Source organism: Giraffa tippelskirchi, chromosome 3 (assembly GCF_054371585.1).
Source record: "Giraffa tippelskirchi isolate mGirTip1 chromosome 3, T2T-mGirTip1v1.2.pri, whole genome shotgun sequence".
NCBI lineage: Eukaryota > Metazoa > Chordata > Mammalia > Artiodactyla > Giraffidae > Giraffa > Giraffa tippelskirchi.
In genome coordinates this window covers 16480105-16496313 of record NC_137277.1, presented here as the reverse complement: position 1 = coordinate 16496313, position 16209 = coordinate 16480105, and the positions used below count along the sequence as shown (strand labels likewise).

The 16209-nt window shown below is 44.5% G+C and overlaps 1 protein-coding gene, 1 long non-coding RNA gene and 1 pseudogene across 4 annotated transcripts in view; 2 read left to right on the top strand and 1 right to left on the bottom strand.

Annotated features, from left to right (window-relative positions):
* The first annotated feature begins 2651 nt into the window (after positions 1-2651).
* LOC145541162 (uncharacterized) overlaps positions 2652-16209 on the top strand; it is a 19077-nt gene continuing 5519 nt past the window's right edge. Inside the window, exons 1-2 of the long non-coding RNA XR_014078837.1 lie at positions 2652-2871; positions 8061-8283. This is a non-coding gene — a long non-coding RNA (uncharacterized LOC145541162). The remainder of the gene's footprint in view (positions 2872-8060; positions 8284-16209) is intronic.
* On the top strand, positions 8334-12538 carry LOC145541160 (uncharacterized; annotated as a pseudogene). The gene is made up of 2 exons (XR_014078835.1): positions 8334-11810; positions 12313-12538. The product of XR_014078835.1 is annotated as an uncharacterized LOC145541160 (transcript).
* The window catches only part of PSMD12 (proteasome 26S subunit, non-ATPase 12), a 26631-nt gene continuing 23737 nt past the window's right edge, over positions 13316-16209 (bottom strand). For both annotated transcript variants that reach the window (XM_081576854.1, XM_081576855.1), the window contains one exon: positions 13316-15874. In XM_081576854.1, the coding sequence (XP_081432980.1) occupies positions 15665-15874 (210 nt within the window). In that variant the 3' untranslated portion in view covers positions 13316-15664. The remainder of the gene's footprint in view (positions 15875-16209) is intronic.

The following is a 16209-nucleotide window of genomic DNA, read 5'->3' as shown; positions in this document are numbered from 1 at the left end:
TCGGATACACAGACACACACACACTGTGAGGCACACCCAGACACTCACTCACAGGGAACACATCCACACCTCACACCCCTGCATGCTCATAGACACCCACCGTGCCAGCCCTGCACACACCCTTGGCCTGATGGACAGGCTGGAGACCGAGGGCCCCAGGCCGACCTGAGACTCCAGGGCTTAGAACAGAAATGGCAAGAACATGTTAACTTTCTGCCCGGCCTGTTTGGGGCTGCCATGTGTGCACCCTGGGTCCTGCCCCTGACCTGAGCCTCTAGTCTCTCATCCATGAAACAGGCATCACGGGCTGACCAGGTTGCTTAAGTGGAACCACCCCGGAAGCATCGATCATGGAGGGCAGAAAACATGGGGAAGTGGTGGAGGGCTTCCCAGAGCTCTGGCCTCTGCGTTGGTTCACCCAGCCCTCCCAGCACTGCAGCCTGACCGCTCACCCCGAGCACACACTTCCCAGCCAGCAGGGGCCTCAGCAACCACCTGGGACTGCAGCGAAGGCTGCAGGGAGTGGGGGTCCCACGAGGAGGAAGCCCAGCCTGCTGCCTTCCAGCGCTCCTGCATCGCCACCTGCTGGCCACGAAGAGCCTAGGTGTGCGCCCTGCACAAGCCCTAGGCTGGTTCCCAGAGCCCCCCAACAGGTTCAAGACAGTGGGTAGGGGTGTAGGCTGGCAAGGCCAGGGACCTGGCCCCCAATTTCTAAAGTCAGGAAGGGCAGAAGAAAAGCTTTGGCGCCAGGAGCTGGGCTCCGTTCCCAGACTTCCTCTTGGAAATGGGTGAGAGCAGGAGGGCTGGACGCTGAGCCACGGTGATGGGCTAAACCTTCCAACCCTGCTCCCTGCCCCAGTCCTCTGCAGGCCCCAGAGCTGAGGCATCTCCTTGATAAAGCAGGGTTCAGGTAAGGACATCGGCTCCCATGAAATGAGCCAGCTGATTCCTGGACTCACCCAGAGCTCCAAGGACATGGCCTGATCTCTAGTCCACAAGGTGACCCTTGGCAGGACACCCCAAGACAGCGAACAGGAAGATGGGAAAGAATATTTGGGGGAACCTGCCGTAAGTTTTGTGTGGCTTATGAGTGTGTACCTCGAATTCCACTTGAGATAGTGCACTGCCTTTTCACCAAGCTGCACAATCTCTCTGCCTCTGGACTTCTGCATTCCCGCTGCCTCTGCTCAGCCCCACAGCCCCTCCACACCCGGGTGACAGCAGCCCCACCTTCTCCACCCCACTCTACCCCCCCACACACACACTGGGGGCGTTCCTGGGTCTTGCTCCTTTGTTATTCAGGAGCCTGGTGTCATTCTCTGTAAAAGCTGACTCTTAACTAAAAACAACAGTGTTAACAGTTCACCTAAAAAAATACATTAAAGCTTAATTGAACCAGATCTCCAGTCTCCAGGACACTCAGCTACAACTTGACACTTGGTCAAGTCCATTTCAACTCATTACTTCACCCAACTAGTTTCTCAACCGAGCTGCCAAGAACAGTTTTTTGCCTTACCTGGCTTGATTCTTGGAGTTGAAAAATACCATATTTCATACCCTGGGGAGGGGCTGGACAGGGGAGGAGAGCAGGGACGAGGCCCAGGTGCTCCATCCATCCAGCAATGCCCAGAGCTGACTCCTGGAGGGAGAGCCCACCCCAGGCACAGGCACGTCAGAACCGGGTTGGCCGGGTGGATGCCTGTGATGGCTGGTGTGAGGCTCCAAGATACCGCATTTCAGATGTGTTAATGAGGGGTTAACCAGACGCATACTTCAGACCATCACACTCTCCCTGGATCTCTGGGCCTCAGAAATACATCAGAGGTCAGACAGATGGGGATCCAGCTTTGCCTACAAGGTCCAGAAACCCAGGGGAAAACACTTGAGGCCACATCACTGGGAAGGAGCATGTGTTGGTGACTTTCTGAGTGACACACAGCACGTGTTTCCTGCATCAACATTTAAAGTCAGGCACCTGACTCCAAATGATCCTGGCAAAGGATGCAAAACACAGTTTCCCTATTATGAGAATGAAAGGGAAAAACCAGGAAGAAGGGAGGGGCAGAGGGGAGACAGGCTGTGAACGCTGCCCTCCTGCAGCCCCTTTGAGAACTGGAGTCAGTGGTGCTTCCCAAGGGACCCCAGTGTCACCCCACCAGCCACCCTGCCTGAGATGCTGCTCCTCCTGTCCAAGCAGGCCTCTTGCTCTTCCCATAGCACCTATTCAACCAGTACCACTTCTAGGCATCCCCCAGTGCTCCAGTATGGTGCCCAGCTTTACGGTTCATGCCTTAGGGCTGATCCTCACCTGTCCCACCACTTCTTTGGCTACACAGGGAATACACATAACTGTGTACACAGCTCTCGCTCCCAACAGGCCCCCACTAGACACTCAGGGCTGCCCTCTCACAACCCTTGTTAAGGACAAATTATTCACCGGACACTTGTTAGAAAGTGCAAGAGAGACTTTATTCAAGACTCTGGCAAATGTGGGAAGAAACTGACTTCAACTCCCAGTATAACAGAGACAAAGTGAAGAATTACAGCCCATGGGCCAGGTGAGGATGCGAATGCAAATTACTAAGAGGAACTCGCCAATGCAAATTACTAAGAGGAACTCGGTTAGCTTCAAGGGTGGGGGATTCTTGGCTGAGATGGGACTCAGCAGGCCCAGGATGAGGCCTGGAGGAGAAGAGGCACCAGGAAACCAGGTCTGAGTTTGCTCTGCACCCCTCACAATGTCCCTGTCCCCCCAAGTGGAGGTTTGGGGTCAAGGAACAGGTTAGGAACCCTCCAAGGAGAGGACCCGCTGTGGCCGACAAATCCAAAGCCGGAGACCAACGCCACGTCTGATGTGCCAGGACTCAGAAGGTGAGTCTCCTCCCAACTGTGTCCCTTTGCACTTCAGGCTCTGGTTTTCTTTCCCTCCATCCCAGGCCTGCCTTTATCTCTCCCTCTCACTAGCCTCTGCTCCGACATTCTCGGCAATTGTGAGCTGCTATCTTCCCGCCCCCTCTCCACCGCCCTTTCCGTGGCCTCCACAGAATTTCTAACCCTGAGCCCCACACTCCACCTGGACCGACCACAGCCCAGACAGATCTGCTGATTAGGCTGTGTACATTGTACAACATGCTTCTGTGCCGTGTGCCTGCTTCTAAAGGTGACAAGTACAACGCTTTACCTCTTCTTTCTTGAAAGAAAAATCCAAATGACAAAATTAATTTGCCCTTCATGGATTGTGCCCTGCTGGAATCTTTCTACATGTGGCCATGTAGGGTTTCTTGGAGGAGGCTGAGCCCCTGCAGACAGAGGCTCTCAAATAATAGGCAGGGGGATAGTTTCCTGGAGGTCACACCTGAAACTTCCACATCCCAGGAACCCCCCTCCTCAAAGCCCAGTAGCCAAGTAGAAACTGATGTCCCCAGGACCAGGCCAGTTTTTCCTGTTTGTCCTGTTTGGGGACTCCAGCCAGAAACCCAATATGCAGAGGGGAAGGGGTGAGAAGAGAAGGGGAGGCAAACAGGAGATCCCGGACTATACTGTGCTGGGAGAATGTGGGGAGTGGGGCACATAAGAGCCTGAGGGCCCAGTATTAAGCCCCTACACACTTCCTCACCTGGTCTCAGGACCTTGCTCACGGCACCTCTTCGGGCTCCTGTGCAGGAGGTACCTACCCCCACCTTTGGAAGCTGGGTGCCCCTGGGCTCACCTCCTTGGGTGGTCTCTCTCCCCATACTTCCTGCTGTCTCCACACAGAGCTCCTCTTCTCCCCAGCTCCAGCTGCTTCCTCTGCTGAAGACTCTGAGGTCACCTCTCACATGTCATATCCAAAGAAGAGCCCTCCATTCAATCCTGAAACCTCGGGCTTCCCGTTCAGTAAGAGGCCATGTTATTCTAAATGCTCAGGCCAAATTGCAGTGTCAACTCTGCTTGGCTCTTTCTCACAAATCCCACATCCTTCCTTGATTTCTTCCTGCTCTACGTTTGCAATGTATTCCAAACCCAGCACTCCCCTCACACACTCCCATCACTGCCAAAGAATTGATGCTTTCGAACTGTGGTGCTGGAGAAGACTCTTGAGAGTCCCTTGGACTGCAAGGAGATCTAACCAGTCAATCCTAAAGGAAATCAACCCTGAATATTCACTGGAAGGACTGATGCTGAAGCTGAAGCTCCCAATCCTCTGGTCACCTGATGTGAAGAACTGACTCATTTGAAAAGACCCTGATGCTGGGAAAGATTGAGGGCAAGAGGAGAAGGGGATGACAGAGGAGGAGATAGTTGGATGGCATCACCGACTCAATGGACATGAATTTGAGCACACTCCGGGAGATGATGAAGGACAGGGAAGCCTGGCATGCTCCTTCATAGGGTTGCAAAGAGTCAGATAGAACTTAGCAACTGAACAGCAACATCACACAGCACCACCACCCTGCCTCCCTCTGGTCTAAACTACCTCACCAGGGCCTGGATTATGGTAAATAGTCTCCCAACCTCTCCTGCTGTCTTCCAGCTGCCCTCAGCCACAGAAAGACCTGGCCATGACATTCTTCTCTCATCTCACTTAGAATGAAATTCAAAGCTTCTTGATACTCATAACCTGGTTGTCCCCTCTATTCTCACTGCTCTGCAGATACTCTGGGCTCTGACTCTCCTCAGACAAGCACCCCTGCCTCAGGGCCTTTGCACATCCCGCCAATCTGTTAGAAAGCTCTTCCCACAGGCATGTGCATGGCCCATCCCACTTAATTTACACCAAAGCTCATCTTACTTATCTATCATCTGCCTCCTTGCAAGAACTGAAGCTCCCAGGGCTCATGGGGCACATTTTTCTCCTGCTTCCCCAGCCCCTAGGGTGATGGCCAGCACATTGGAGATGTTCAGTAATTAGAGAATGGTCAGAGCCGCATGTGGGGGTGCTCTAGAACCTGTGTCCTGCCCGGAGGGGTGTGTTCTGAGCCCCCACTCAGCCCCTACCCTCGCCCAACTATACAGACCATCTGGCTGCTTTCTCTGACCTTTGTACGTGCAACCCCACCTGCCTTCTTCACAGACCCTCTTTTCTTCCATTCAAACCCTGCTTCTACCTCCTGGCCAAGCTCACCTAATTGTCTTCCACATCACTGCTGTGTCTGGGGTGGAGGGGAGTCTGGGGCAACTCTGTCAAGGGGCTAGTGTTAAGACAAGTTCAGAGTAGAGTTGCATGTACTGGCACCCTTTTCCAAAGCGGGGGGGTGGGGGGAGAGGTGGGGGTCTTCCCTGCTGCATCTGGCTCCTAGACACCTGCTGGGTGATGGAGGGGCGGTATTGACCAGGAAGCAGCAAAGTTCCTCATGTGTCCAGCCCTCACTGGGCTTCCCTGGGAGCTTCGCTGGTAAAGAATCCACCTGCAATGCAGGAGAACGCGGTTCGATTCCTGGATCGGGAAGTTCCCTTGGCGAAGGGATAGACTACCCACTCCAGTATTCTGGGGCTTCCCTGGCGGCTCAGACGGTAAAGAATCTGCCCGCAGTGCGGGAGACCTAGGCTCAATCCCTGGGTTGGGAAGATCCCCTGGCGGTGGGCATGGCAACCCACTCCAGTATTCCTGCCTGGAAAAATCCCCATGGACAGAGGAGCCTGGTGGGCTACAGTCCATGGGGTCTCATAGAGTCGGACACTACTGAGTGACTAAGCACAGCACAGCACTGATGGAAATGGGCCCCCCGCCATGGGGCTGACTGCCTCAGGTGCTCTGTGCGCCCCCCGCCCATCCCTTGCCCTGGTGATTTGCTGTGTTCATCAAGCCAAAAGCAGCTGCCCCGTGCACAAAGAGGTGTGAGTCCTGGCTGGCAAATGCCGAGAGGGTGCTTCTGCCAGCCTGTGCTCGAGAGTGATGAGTTGAATCCTGCAGCTCCAAGAACACTACGTGCTATTTTGCCCACTGACACTGGCTGTCGTGCTTCTGCACAAATGGCATGTTGTGGACACTTCATTATTGTCCAATGGGTTCTCACCCCCCACTGTACCCCAAACTTTCAAGTTCCTGGAGCCAGTTGGAGAGTTCATGTTTTTCCTCCTGTGCCTTCCATAGTTTCAAGAGGAATACTCTGTGGCCCTCGGGGGAGGGGGTTACAATGAAGGGAAAGGGATTTGTGTTTTTATAGCCAGTTGCCCACCTTGCACCAGGCCCTGTGTGTGTTAATGATCTTGCCTGTCAGGGACCTTGATCCCCCAATCAGAGCCCCGAGGCATTAAGTAACTCACACAGAATCCCATGCACGGCTGCTGACCACACCCCAGCGGTCAGGTGCCTCTGTTAAAGCCACTTCTAATTCCAGGCTCAGGGCATTTCGCTAAAGCCAGGTGTTGGGGTCCAAAGCCATTCTTGATGAAGCTCATCGCGGGAGAAAGAAGACAGCACAAATCAATAAATCACAAAACAGCCAAACACAGCTAATAGCTGTAGCACAGAGGGAACGCAGGGAGCCTCCCCGGCCTTTGAGTGATTCTGAGCTTGGCTTTGCTCTTTCCTCTGCTGCCACCCAGCGCCCCCAAAGAGAGGCTGACCAGCAACCACATCAGTTTCCTTTAGCCTCAGCTCAGCAATTTTGGGGAGGGCAAATAACCCTTTGAGAATCTGCTTAAATGTGGGAAAATCACACAGGAAAATGCACATGCCCACATTTGTGAAAACACTGGTAGGGGTACACCAAGGATGCTAGGTAAAGAACTCCCTTTTCAGAATCTAAATTTGAAATCAGGAGTGGAGTTTGTACTCTATGGCCATCCAATCCTTGATTTCCTGAGGTCCAAGTGTGAAGAGCAAAACCTTGCAACTGAAGGCACCTGGAACCAGGATGTGCTCAGAGGGTTACAAAGCAGCCTGGACTGGGACCAAAACAGAAATCCAAGAACAGATCCCTGATTCTATAAAAACATCCTTGATGTATCGGGGAGATTTCAAATCCATGGGAGAAAGGGCAGATGACTTTACAGTGTCAGGATAAGTGTTTGCTAGTTCGGCTTTTCCTCCTTAACAAACTAACCCAAATCTTAGTGGCTTAATGCAGTCATTTATTTGCTCACGATTCTGTGGGTATACAATTTGGGCTTGCTCAACAGGACGTGATTTTGCTGGCTTCATCTGAGCTCACGGGAGCATCTTAGCAATTGACACGTTCCCTTGTTCTCATCAGTAAAATGCCAGCATTGACTGACTCTGCACTACACTCTCCCATTTTTTTCATCTTGGTAGTGTCACTGATGGCATACTTCCTCCATATTCTGTATCTTATACCAGTTTTGCTATTTATGAAGTTATTTGTGATTAGCTCTTAAGTATCACCTGCTTCTATGCCCTATGCCTAACTTTGCGAGTAGATGTAACGCTTGCCATATGACTTTTCTATAAATTGCAAAGTATGTATTTTAAAAACTTTTTATGATACAGCAGTAATTCTAATTCATGGCAGGAATTTTGGGAAATATGGAAAAACATAAGATAAAAAATATTTTTAAGCCCATAATCCCTGCAACCCAAAATTGTATTTCCTCCTGGTATTTTCTTCTATATAGATTTTTTCTGCATCTTTCAAATTTTGCGAAATGAACATGCTGTCACATTTGTAATCAGAAAACAAACATTCGCAGTTACAATAGGGTTCTATCACGCTCTTTGCAGGCTTGGCCAGAGAGAGAAAATAAGAAAATAAACAGCCCGACAGGACTCCCCACTGTTACTGCCGCAATGGCCCTGAAACGGGGACCTGATTGTTTTCAGGGGCTGAAGTACTTCGTGGATCTTTTCCGCTTCACATATTCTTCACTCAGCATTCCAGGCTGCCTGAGCTCTTGGCAGATTAAAAACAAACTCAGTCGACCTCTGGATGGCTTTTGAAGTATCTGCTGAGAAATGCCAAAAGTGACGTACACGCATTAATGTTATCTAACACCGAGCTCCTCCTTCCATTGTCCCCGATTCTCAAAAATATCTTTTTACAACTTGTTAGAAACAGTATCCAAAGGACCACAGCGTCCTCTAACGTCTGTAAAGTTTTTACACTGTCTTTTCTTCCCAGGGCCTGTTTGATTGAGCGCGAAGAGGTCGCTGTCAAGCGCACACCAATCCCCAGAAGCAGAGCGCCGGCCAGAACCCCACACCTTGGATGCAAGCTTCTGTCTCCACTGGGAGCCTCGCCGAAGTGAGTGGGCTTCGGCGGTTACCATGGAGATTCTGGCACGCGGCCCTGGTTGGCTGAGACGCCTCCGACACCGCCCCCTCTGCTCAGCTCAAGCGGGGAGGTAAGCAGAAGCGGAGATGTCTCAGGGACTTCTGGGAAACGGAAGTCCCTGAGAACGGAAACGGAAGCGGCGCGGCCCGGTGCATTGTGGGAGTTGCTGTTCAGTTGTCTGGGAATTTTGTACCCCAAGGCGAAGCGGTCTGGGAGCGTCGCGCGAGTTTCCACAGACGCAGGTAGGCTGCATGGAGCTTGGTTTCACATAAGGTCGGTGCGGCCCGAGGCCCTGCTGTCCCACCTCCACTCCGACCGGGAGCAGCGGCTATTCGGCGCTGGGGCCTGGCGGAGAGCTGGACCCCAGGTCTCTCAGAAGCCGCGGAGCCCCAGGGCACCCGCTCGGCTTATGAAGAGCAGAAGTGGAAAGGGAAAGGAATGTCAAATGCTCAAAAGGAGATCTGAACGGACCCAGGGTTTCCTGGTTGTGACAGCAGCCTTGGTGCAGTGGGCCAGATTTTAGTCTCAGGACTGCAACCTGCAACCCCTAGACGGTGAGCCTTTGCCAAAATGTTTGCTTGGAAACCCCAAATTTGACTTGAAGCAGTTTTTTTTTTTGGAGGCCTTGTGGAGGACTTGCATTTATCCGTACACTATAATCTATACATTTCTTAACACTTGCTGAAAATTGAGTATGCAAATCTTTAATTAAGGAAGCAAAGTGGCTTCCACAATTTAAGTGACTATTCATTTGGGGTTCTCAGAGGTTTGTATTTGTTAAAAAAGAGAAAAGAACAATTCTCTAGTGCCTTACCTCTCTTGGTACCAGAACATCTCTTATGTTTATGATCAATGAAAATGCTGTTGTCTCTAGTTAATGATTCCACCCAAATGTTAACTGTGATCTTAGATCACCTTGTATACTACCCTTCCATTTTCAACCAGTTTGATAACACCTCCTCAGGCTGTTTTGTATCTACTCTAGTATGGTATCTTGTCTTTTCTGTTGACTGGAGGTCAGTCTTTGTCCTTCAACACAGACTTTTGGGAGATTCAGATTATATCCTTTTAAAAACTAATAGTGCTTGAAACATTTCAAAATATTTAAGTAACGACAGTTTTTATTTTGTTGCATATTTTCTTTTACAATTAGCAGAATTCTCAGTTTCTGAAATTAGTCTCAGCCCAGGAAAGAACTGTGGAGATCTAGTGAGATGTTGATGTCTCTAGAGGCACTTATTCAGAGAGGGATAAATCTGTATGTGCAACTTAGGGGTGAATGTTTAGGAATGCATCTCAAAAATGTTGTCCAAGGAGCTCTCCTTAATGCCTTAAATTCTGCTGTTCTAGTCAGATTTAGACCTTCCTCAGTTATTATTATTTTGTACATTGATTTCTCAGGTGCTGTTTTTACATTCCTTAATGGCTTCTCTCCAGGTGCTGTCACTCTGACAGCATTCATTCTTGTGCATTTTCTAATACTGTTATGCATCCCCTTCATTATTTGTTTTTTGAAGAGGTACCTGTCCATTCTCTCATTTAAGCTCTGTTCAGTCTCCAGATACTGTGGTAGTATAGTGGACAAAGCCTAAGTTCTATATCTGACCATCTCATTAATAACTTCTGTATCTTTACGTTAATCACATAACTTCTCTAGTTCTAAACTTGTTCATCTTTAAATGAGAAGGTTAAACTTCTACATCTTTAAAACATTTTTTTCAGCTTTCAGAGTCTTTGCCTATTGGGCCAGCTTCTTTCCTACCACCTCTCCTCTATTTATCTCTACTCCACTGGCTTATTATTTTCCCAGATTACAAGACTGTAAACATGCATTCTAATTTTAGTAAGGTTATGTTTTTTTTTTAATCCTGAGTGCAGTTACCCTAATCCCAGCGCAGAAAATGCTTTTATAAATTTTTTATTCCCCTCAGATATGAAGATCAGAACAGATACCAAAGAGAAGATCAGTAGAATATAGTTTTGAGTGAGCAGCAACATCTCTGTCATCATTGAAAGGCTCAAAGGAGATGTGTTCAAAGGATATTTATTTGAAGGAATCTGTGAATTTGAGGCCTAGAAAAGCAAAAGGAGAACTCTATAGGCAAAATTAAAAAAAAAAAATCTCTTGCCCAAACCAGTGGTTTTCAGCAAATAACAGTTGCCCCTGAAAACTATCTTGTGAGGAAAATGGGCATACTTTTAATGAATTTGAGAGAAGTTTTGATCTAAGATCTAAACTTATCCCAAAGCATGTTACTTTTTCAGAATAGAAACTACATATACTTGATCCACTTGGGAAAAGTGTCAAATGGAATTTATCTCCAATTAAAAGTCAAAGAACTTCTAAAAAGAAAGCATAATTGTAGTGACTTTGGAAAACATTTCAGTGACCAAACTTTTTTTTATCATGAAAGAATTCATATTGGTGAGAAACCTCATAAGTGTGATGACTGTGGAAAAGCATTTATCTAGAATTCATGTCTTACTGAATATCAGAGAACTCATACTGGAGAAAAACCCTGTAAATGTAAAATTTGTAGGAAAGCATTCACTGTAAATTATCTGTTCAGCATCAGAGAATTCACACTGGGGAGAAACCCCATATATGTAATGAATGTAGGAAAGCCTTCAGTAATTACTCACCCTTTATTCAACATCAAAGAATTCGCAGTGGGGAGAAACCCTATGAATGCATTGATTGGGGGAAGTCCTTCACTGATATCTCATCTCTTACACAACATCAGAGAATTCACACGGGAGTGAAACCCTTTAAGTGTAGTGATTGTGGGAAGGCATTCAGATGAAGTACACACCTTACCCAACACCAGAGAACTCATACTGGGGAAAAGCCTTATAAATGTAATGAATGTGGAAAAGCATTCAGTGCCCACTCAATGTTTACACAACACCAAAGGATTCACACTGGAGAAAAACCCTATACATGCAGTGAATGTGGGAAGGACTTCCCTGAAAATTCATCCCTTACTGAACATCACTAAATTATTACTGGAGAGAAGCCTTATGAATGCAGCAAATGTAAAGCATTTAGCCAGAGCACTCATCTTACTCAACATCAGAGACTTCATACTGGAGAGAAACCCTTTAAATGTGATAGATGTGGAAAAGCATTTGGTAATAGTTCAATCCTGATCAGACATCAGCAGCTTCACACATTAGTCATCTTAATGATATTGTTTGTGGACTACTCTATCCTTTCATGATCCACTGTTAACATTTTGGTCATACATCTCTTACCCATTCCACCCACTCTTCTGGCTTACAATTAGAATCTAGGAATGTTGTACTCCTGGGATAAAGTGAAACATTGGGTAATATTTTAAGTTTCCCATACTGACACTGTTTTGTTAGGTGCATAGAGATTTAGACTGTTTTCTTGGAGGATTAGCCCATTTATCATTATTTAATGCCCCTTCTTATCCCTTGCCTGGAAAATCCCATGGACAGAGGAGCCTGATAGGCTACAGTCCACAGGGTCGCAAAGAGTCGGACACGACTGAGCGACTTCACTTTCCCTTTCTTTCTTTCTTATCCCTTAGTATCTTCCCTGAAGTCTGCTTTGTCTGAAATTAATAAAAGGTAAGTCGGCTTGCTTTTGGTTAGTGTTAGCATGGCATCTTTCTCCATCTCTTTACTTTTAACACGTTTATTACTGTTTTCTATGCTTTGTATTTGTTGTTTTCTTTCATCTTCTTCTGCCATCTCTGGTTTTAATTGAGCATTTTACGATTTCATTTTCTCTTGTAGTACATTAATTATGTCTTTTAAACAGTTGAGTGGCTCCCTTAGAGCTTGCAGTATACATTTTTAAATTAAGTGCACGTTTAAATAAAAAGATCCTGCTGCACATGTAGCACAGGTAACTTACATCAGAGTATTCCCATCCTTTGTGGTATTGCTGTCGTTTATTTCACTTATTCATATGCTACAATCACCCAGTATGTTGTCATTATTATTGCTTTTAGTAAACAATTATCTTTGAGAATAAGGTTTTTTTTATCCTTCTGAAATTTCTCACTGGTGCTATTCATGTTTTGACGTAGATCTAAGTTTGTGAACTAAATAAATTTTCTTCTGCCAGAAGAACAACTTTTTTTTTGGCTATGCCACACAACATGTGGGATCTTAAGTTTCCTGACCAAGGATTGAACCTGTGCCCTCTTCTGTGGAAGCACCGAGCCTTAACCACTGGACCACCGGGGAAGTACCTGGCAGTTTTATTCTTATATAAATATCCCTTTGAACTAGTTTTAACATCTGACTGGTTCCCTTATTAATTGTAAGTTGAATAAAATCTCTGATATGCATACTTTGCATTTGCATGCCATCTTACCTTAGAAAAACCTGTTGAAATTCACGTAACAAAATTAACCATTTTAAAGTGATTCAGTAGAAATTAGTATATTCACAATGTTGTACAATCATCACATGGATCTAGTTCTGTAACATTTTTATCACCCCAAACTAAAACCCCTTATCCATTAAATAGTAACTTTCATTCCCTCCTTCCCCCTGGCAAAGCACCAGTCTGCTTTTTTTCTTTAGGCTTCACCAGTTCTGGGTATTTCATGTAATGGAATCATACCGTATATGATCTTTCCTATCTGACCTACTTTCACTTGGCACGTTTCAAGGTTTATCCTCACCATAGCATGTATCGGCATTCCTAACATGGTTCTTTTCTAGCATTTACTGTAAATATGGTCAAGGAGCGAGTCTCAAAGTGCAATGCATGGGTCAGCAGCATTTGCATCACCCGGGAACTCATTAAAAATTAAAATTCACTGGAACTGTAAAATTAAATTTCACAGAAACTCTGGGGGTGGAGCCAGCAATCTATGTTGGAACATGCTTTGCAGATGATTCGCAGGTGTGCAAAGTGAGAAACCCGTTAGTCAAAATACAGTTAAGATACAGCCTGTCACCAACCCCAAATCAGGAAGAATCCAGGGGGGGAAGCCAACCAATTGCAATGTCTTCTCATTGCTTAAAAACAGGATTAGAGAGGTAACATGATTTTGAAAGAAAAAAGCTAATTATCTGTGGCTTTTTGTTATAAACAGTAAAAGAATTGAAAAAAGAAATGATCTTTTAAAGTATGAGTTTATTCTCTAGGTTTTCTTAAATACCACAAATTAGTGCTTTTATTGCAGCTGTATCCAGAAGCTGAAAACAATTTAAAATACGTTTTTATCATACATTTAACACTTGTAAGAGACAGAATGGAACAGTATGAATTTCAGAGATGAGTTTTTCGATTCAATAAAGCATATGGAAATTGAAGATAATTACAGAAATAATGATTGAAAGCATAAATTATATAGAAATAAAAGGGTGAAAGGTGTTTCATTAAAAAAAAAAGTCCTTGTTACTTCTGCTGATTAGTAACCTAATGAAAACACTAAGGCAAGTATTCTCCGTATTAAAACCAAGTGGCTCTATCCTTTTCATGCATGCAGCTTTAGGTCAGAAATTGAGGCGGGGGCAGGGGCAGGATTTTAGGTTCTAAACATCCCAAATATTTTACTGCCTTAGGCAAATGGATCTTTTTAGCACTAAGAAATTGGTAGTAATTCTTGTTTGCTTGGACAGGAAAAAAAATGGATGAGCAGTTAACCAAATCAAGTGGGATTTAGTCATTGGGGCACAGTTACAAGTGGCCCCAAATGAGAACACACAAAAAGCTTAGTCTGAGGGTGAGTATGTTAAAATAAAAAAAAAAAAAAGAGGAGCACTTGAGATCTTTATAGCAACATATTTGGCCAAATAGTCAAGGTTTGGCACGTACGAGGCGAATGAGTCCCTAGAAAGATGAAGTTACTGAGAAGATATTCAAATTAGTTCCAGTTCAGTTTACAAATTAACAATACAGAATGATTTTATTTTCCATCCTTTCCATTCAAAAGAAAATTTATCACTATATTCTTAGCCCTGTTGTTTCTGAGCTTGTCATATCTTTGGTTAGTTTTTAAAGATGTGTTGTGTGCTGTGCTCAGTCGCTCAGTCGCATCCAACTCGGTCCATGGGGATTCTCCAGGCAAGAATACTGGAGTGGGTTGCCATGCCCTTCTCCAGGGGATCTTCCCAACCCAGGTCTCCCACGTTGCAGGCAGATTCTTTACCATCTAAGCTACCTGTGATAACAAATGTTATTAACATGGCCAATACATTAAATTTCTAAAGAATAAAATTAGATTGATACTATGTTATTATTGACAATGACTCAACAAAAATAATAGAGATTCTACAATTGTTCCCAGCCCTGGGATCATGAAATAGAGTAATTTAGTGACCATTAAATGGAAAATGAATTATGAAAACTGTTGTTTTCAGAATGTCTTTCCCCTCCCCTCTTCACTTGTATTAAGAAAAAAAAAGACCTTTTACTTTTTTCAGATACATTTTAACTACCCTAACTTTTTCCCATTTTCTCTGAAACCAAATTTTAAAACTTCTAAAATTTGCTCATAGTAAGTGATCTCAGATGTTTCTTTTGACAATAAAGCTACTTTTGTTAATAATATATATTTTTTAAGTGTCAAGATTATATCATTTGCCAAGAGGGTGCCCTGAAGTCTCTTTTTTTGGGTTATTTTTAATGCATTTTAGCTTGTTACCTAGCGTGCATATAATGGAATTAAAGTTCCTATAAGGAGAGAATGAAATTGGAGCACTGATGAGGTAATTAGACATGGAAGTTAAAGCCACAAGGAGTTAGAAAAATGACTTTGTGTATTAAACTTAGTCAATACAGTTAGTTCAACAACTGGCCAAGTCAGGGAAAGGGGAAATAAACTACTGCAACTCAAACAGCTTGACTCAAAAAATAAAAAAAGAGTCTATAGCCTACCAGATAGCTCTGTACACAATCTAGAGACTTTCTGCCACAATACTAAAATACAGATTCTTCACAAATCACAACTTTATCCCAAATGTTCTTACAGGTTTTATGTTGCTTTTAAATTCTACTAAATAATCGATAGCTTTACAACAAAATTTATTTTATTTAAAAAAACACATTTAAATCACTATCCCACAAAATGTTTAGAAATATGGGTTACCATGGAAAGTAAACGTGCATATACTGCTTTTATTATAATAATTATGGTTGTTAGCTGAATGAAAACATAGTAGCTAAAAAGGTTTCAAATGACAGAAAAATGTATTTAGGTAAGTTATGACAATTTTTTGAGTACTCAGATGATGAAGTGTATTGCATTATTTCTGCACCAACTGCAAAGTTAACAATGAAATCAAGGTATTGAAAGGCTGAAAGGGGACTCAAACATATTCACTATCTTTTAAATTTTAGACAAAAGAGCTGACAATAGAAAAGAACAAAAAACCCAACATATACACCATAAAAGTCTTTTTCTTTTTTAATGACTTTCAATTTTAACTCTTTTCTAAAAGCATTAAGGGCATGGAGACCCTTATTGTAGATTATGTATCATCTCCTCTTTGGCTATGAGGTGTGTGGTTTTGTTAACTAGAGACATTAATGAGTTCAGTTTCTGAGACCAGTCATTTAATAAATTATTTGGATCCTTGGGTCTCTGGAAGTTGATAATTCCTGCCAACCTGTCTACTTTAGCAAAGATGGTCTTGTTGACTACTAGATTTGAGAGAAAAGCCTCTGACTCCTGCAAGAGAGAAAGACAAATTGGTTTAAGACATGATAATTTAGATAATAAAATTTAAGGAAAGCATTTTCTAATATCTTCATTCAAGAATATGCAGGGCTAAAATTCATTATTAATAGTTAGAAATTGATTTCCTGCAATAATGTACTTACCTTACTGAGATTCTAGGGCTCAGTCTGAATCTCCCCACAAACTTAATACTGTGGGTACCGTTCAAGAGCCTTTGTCAACAGCAACTTGGTCTACCTTCTGCAATGTTTTCCACCAAAAGCAGTATTATATATAGTTTGTTTGTTTCCAGAAATACTGGTTAGAATATATGCTCTGCCACTGGC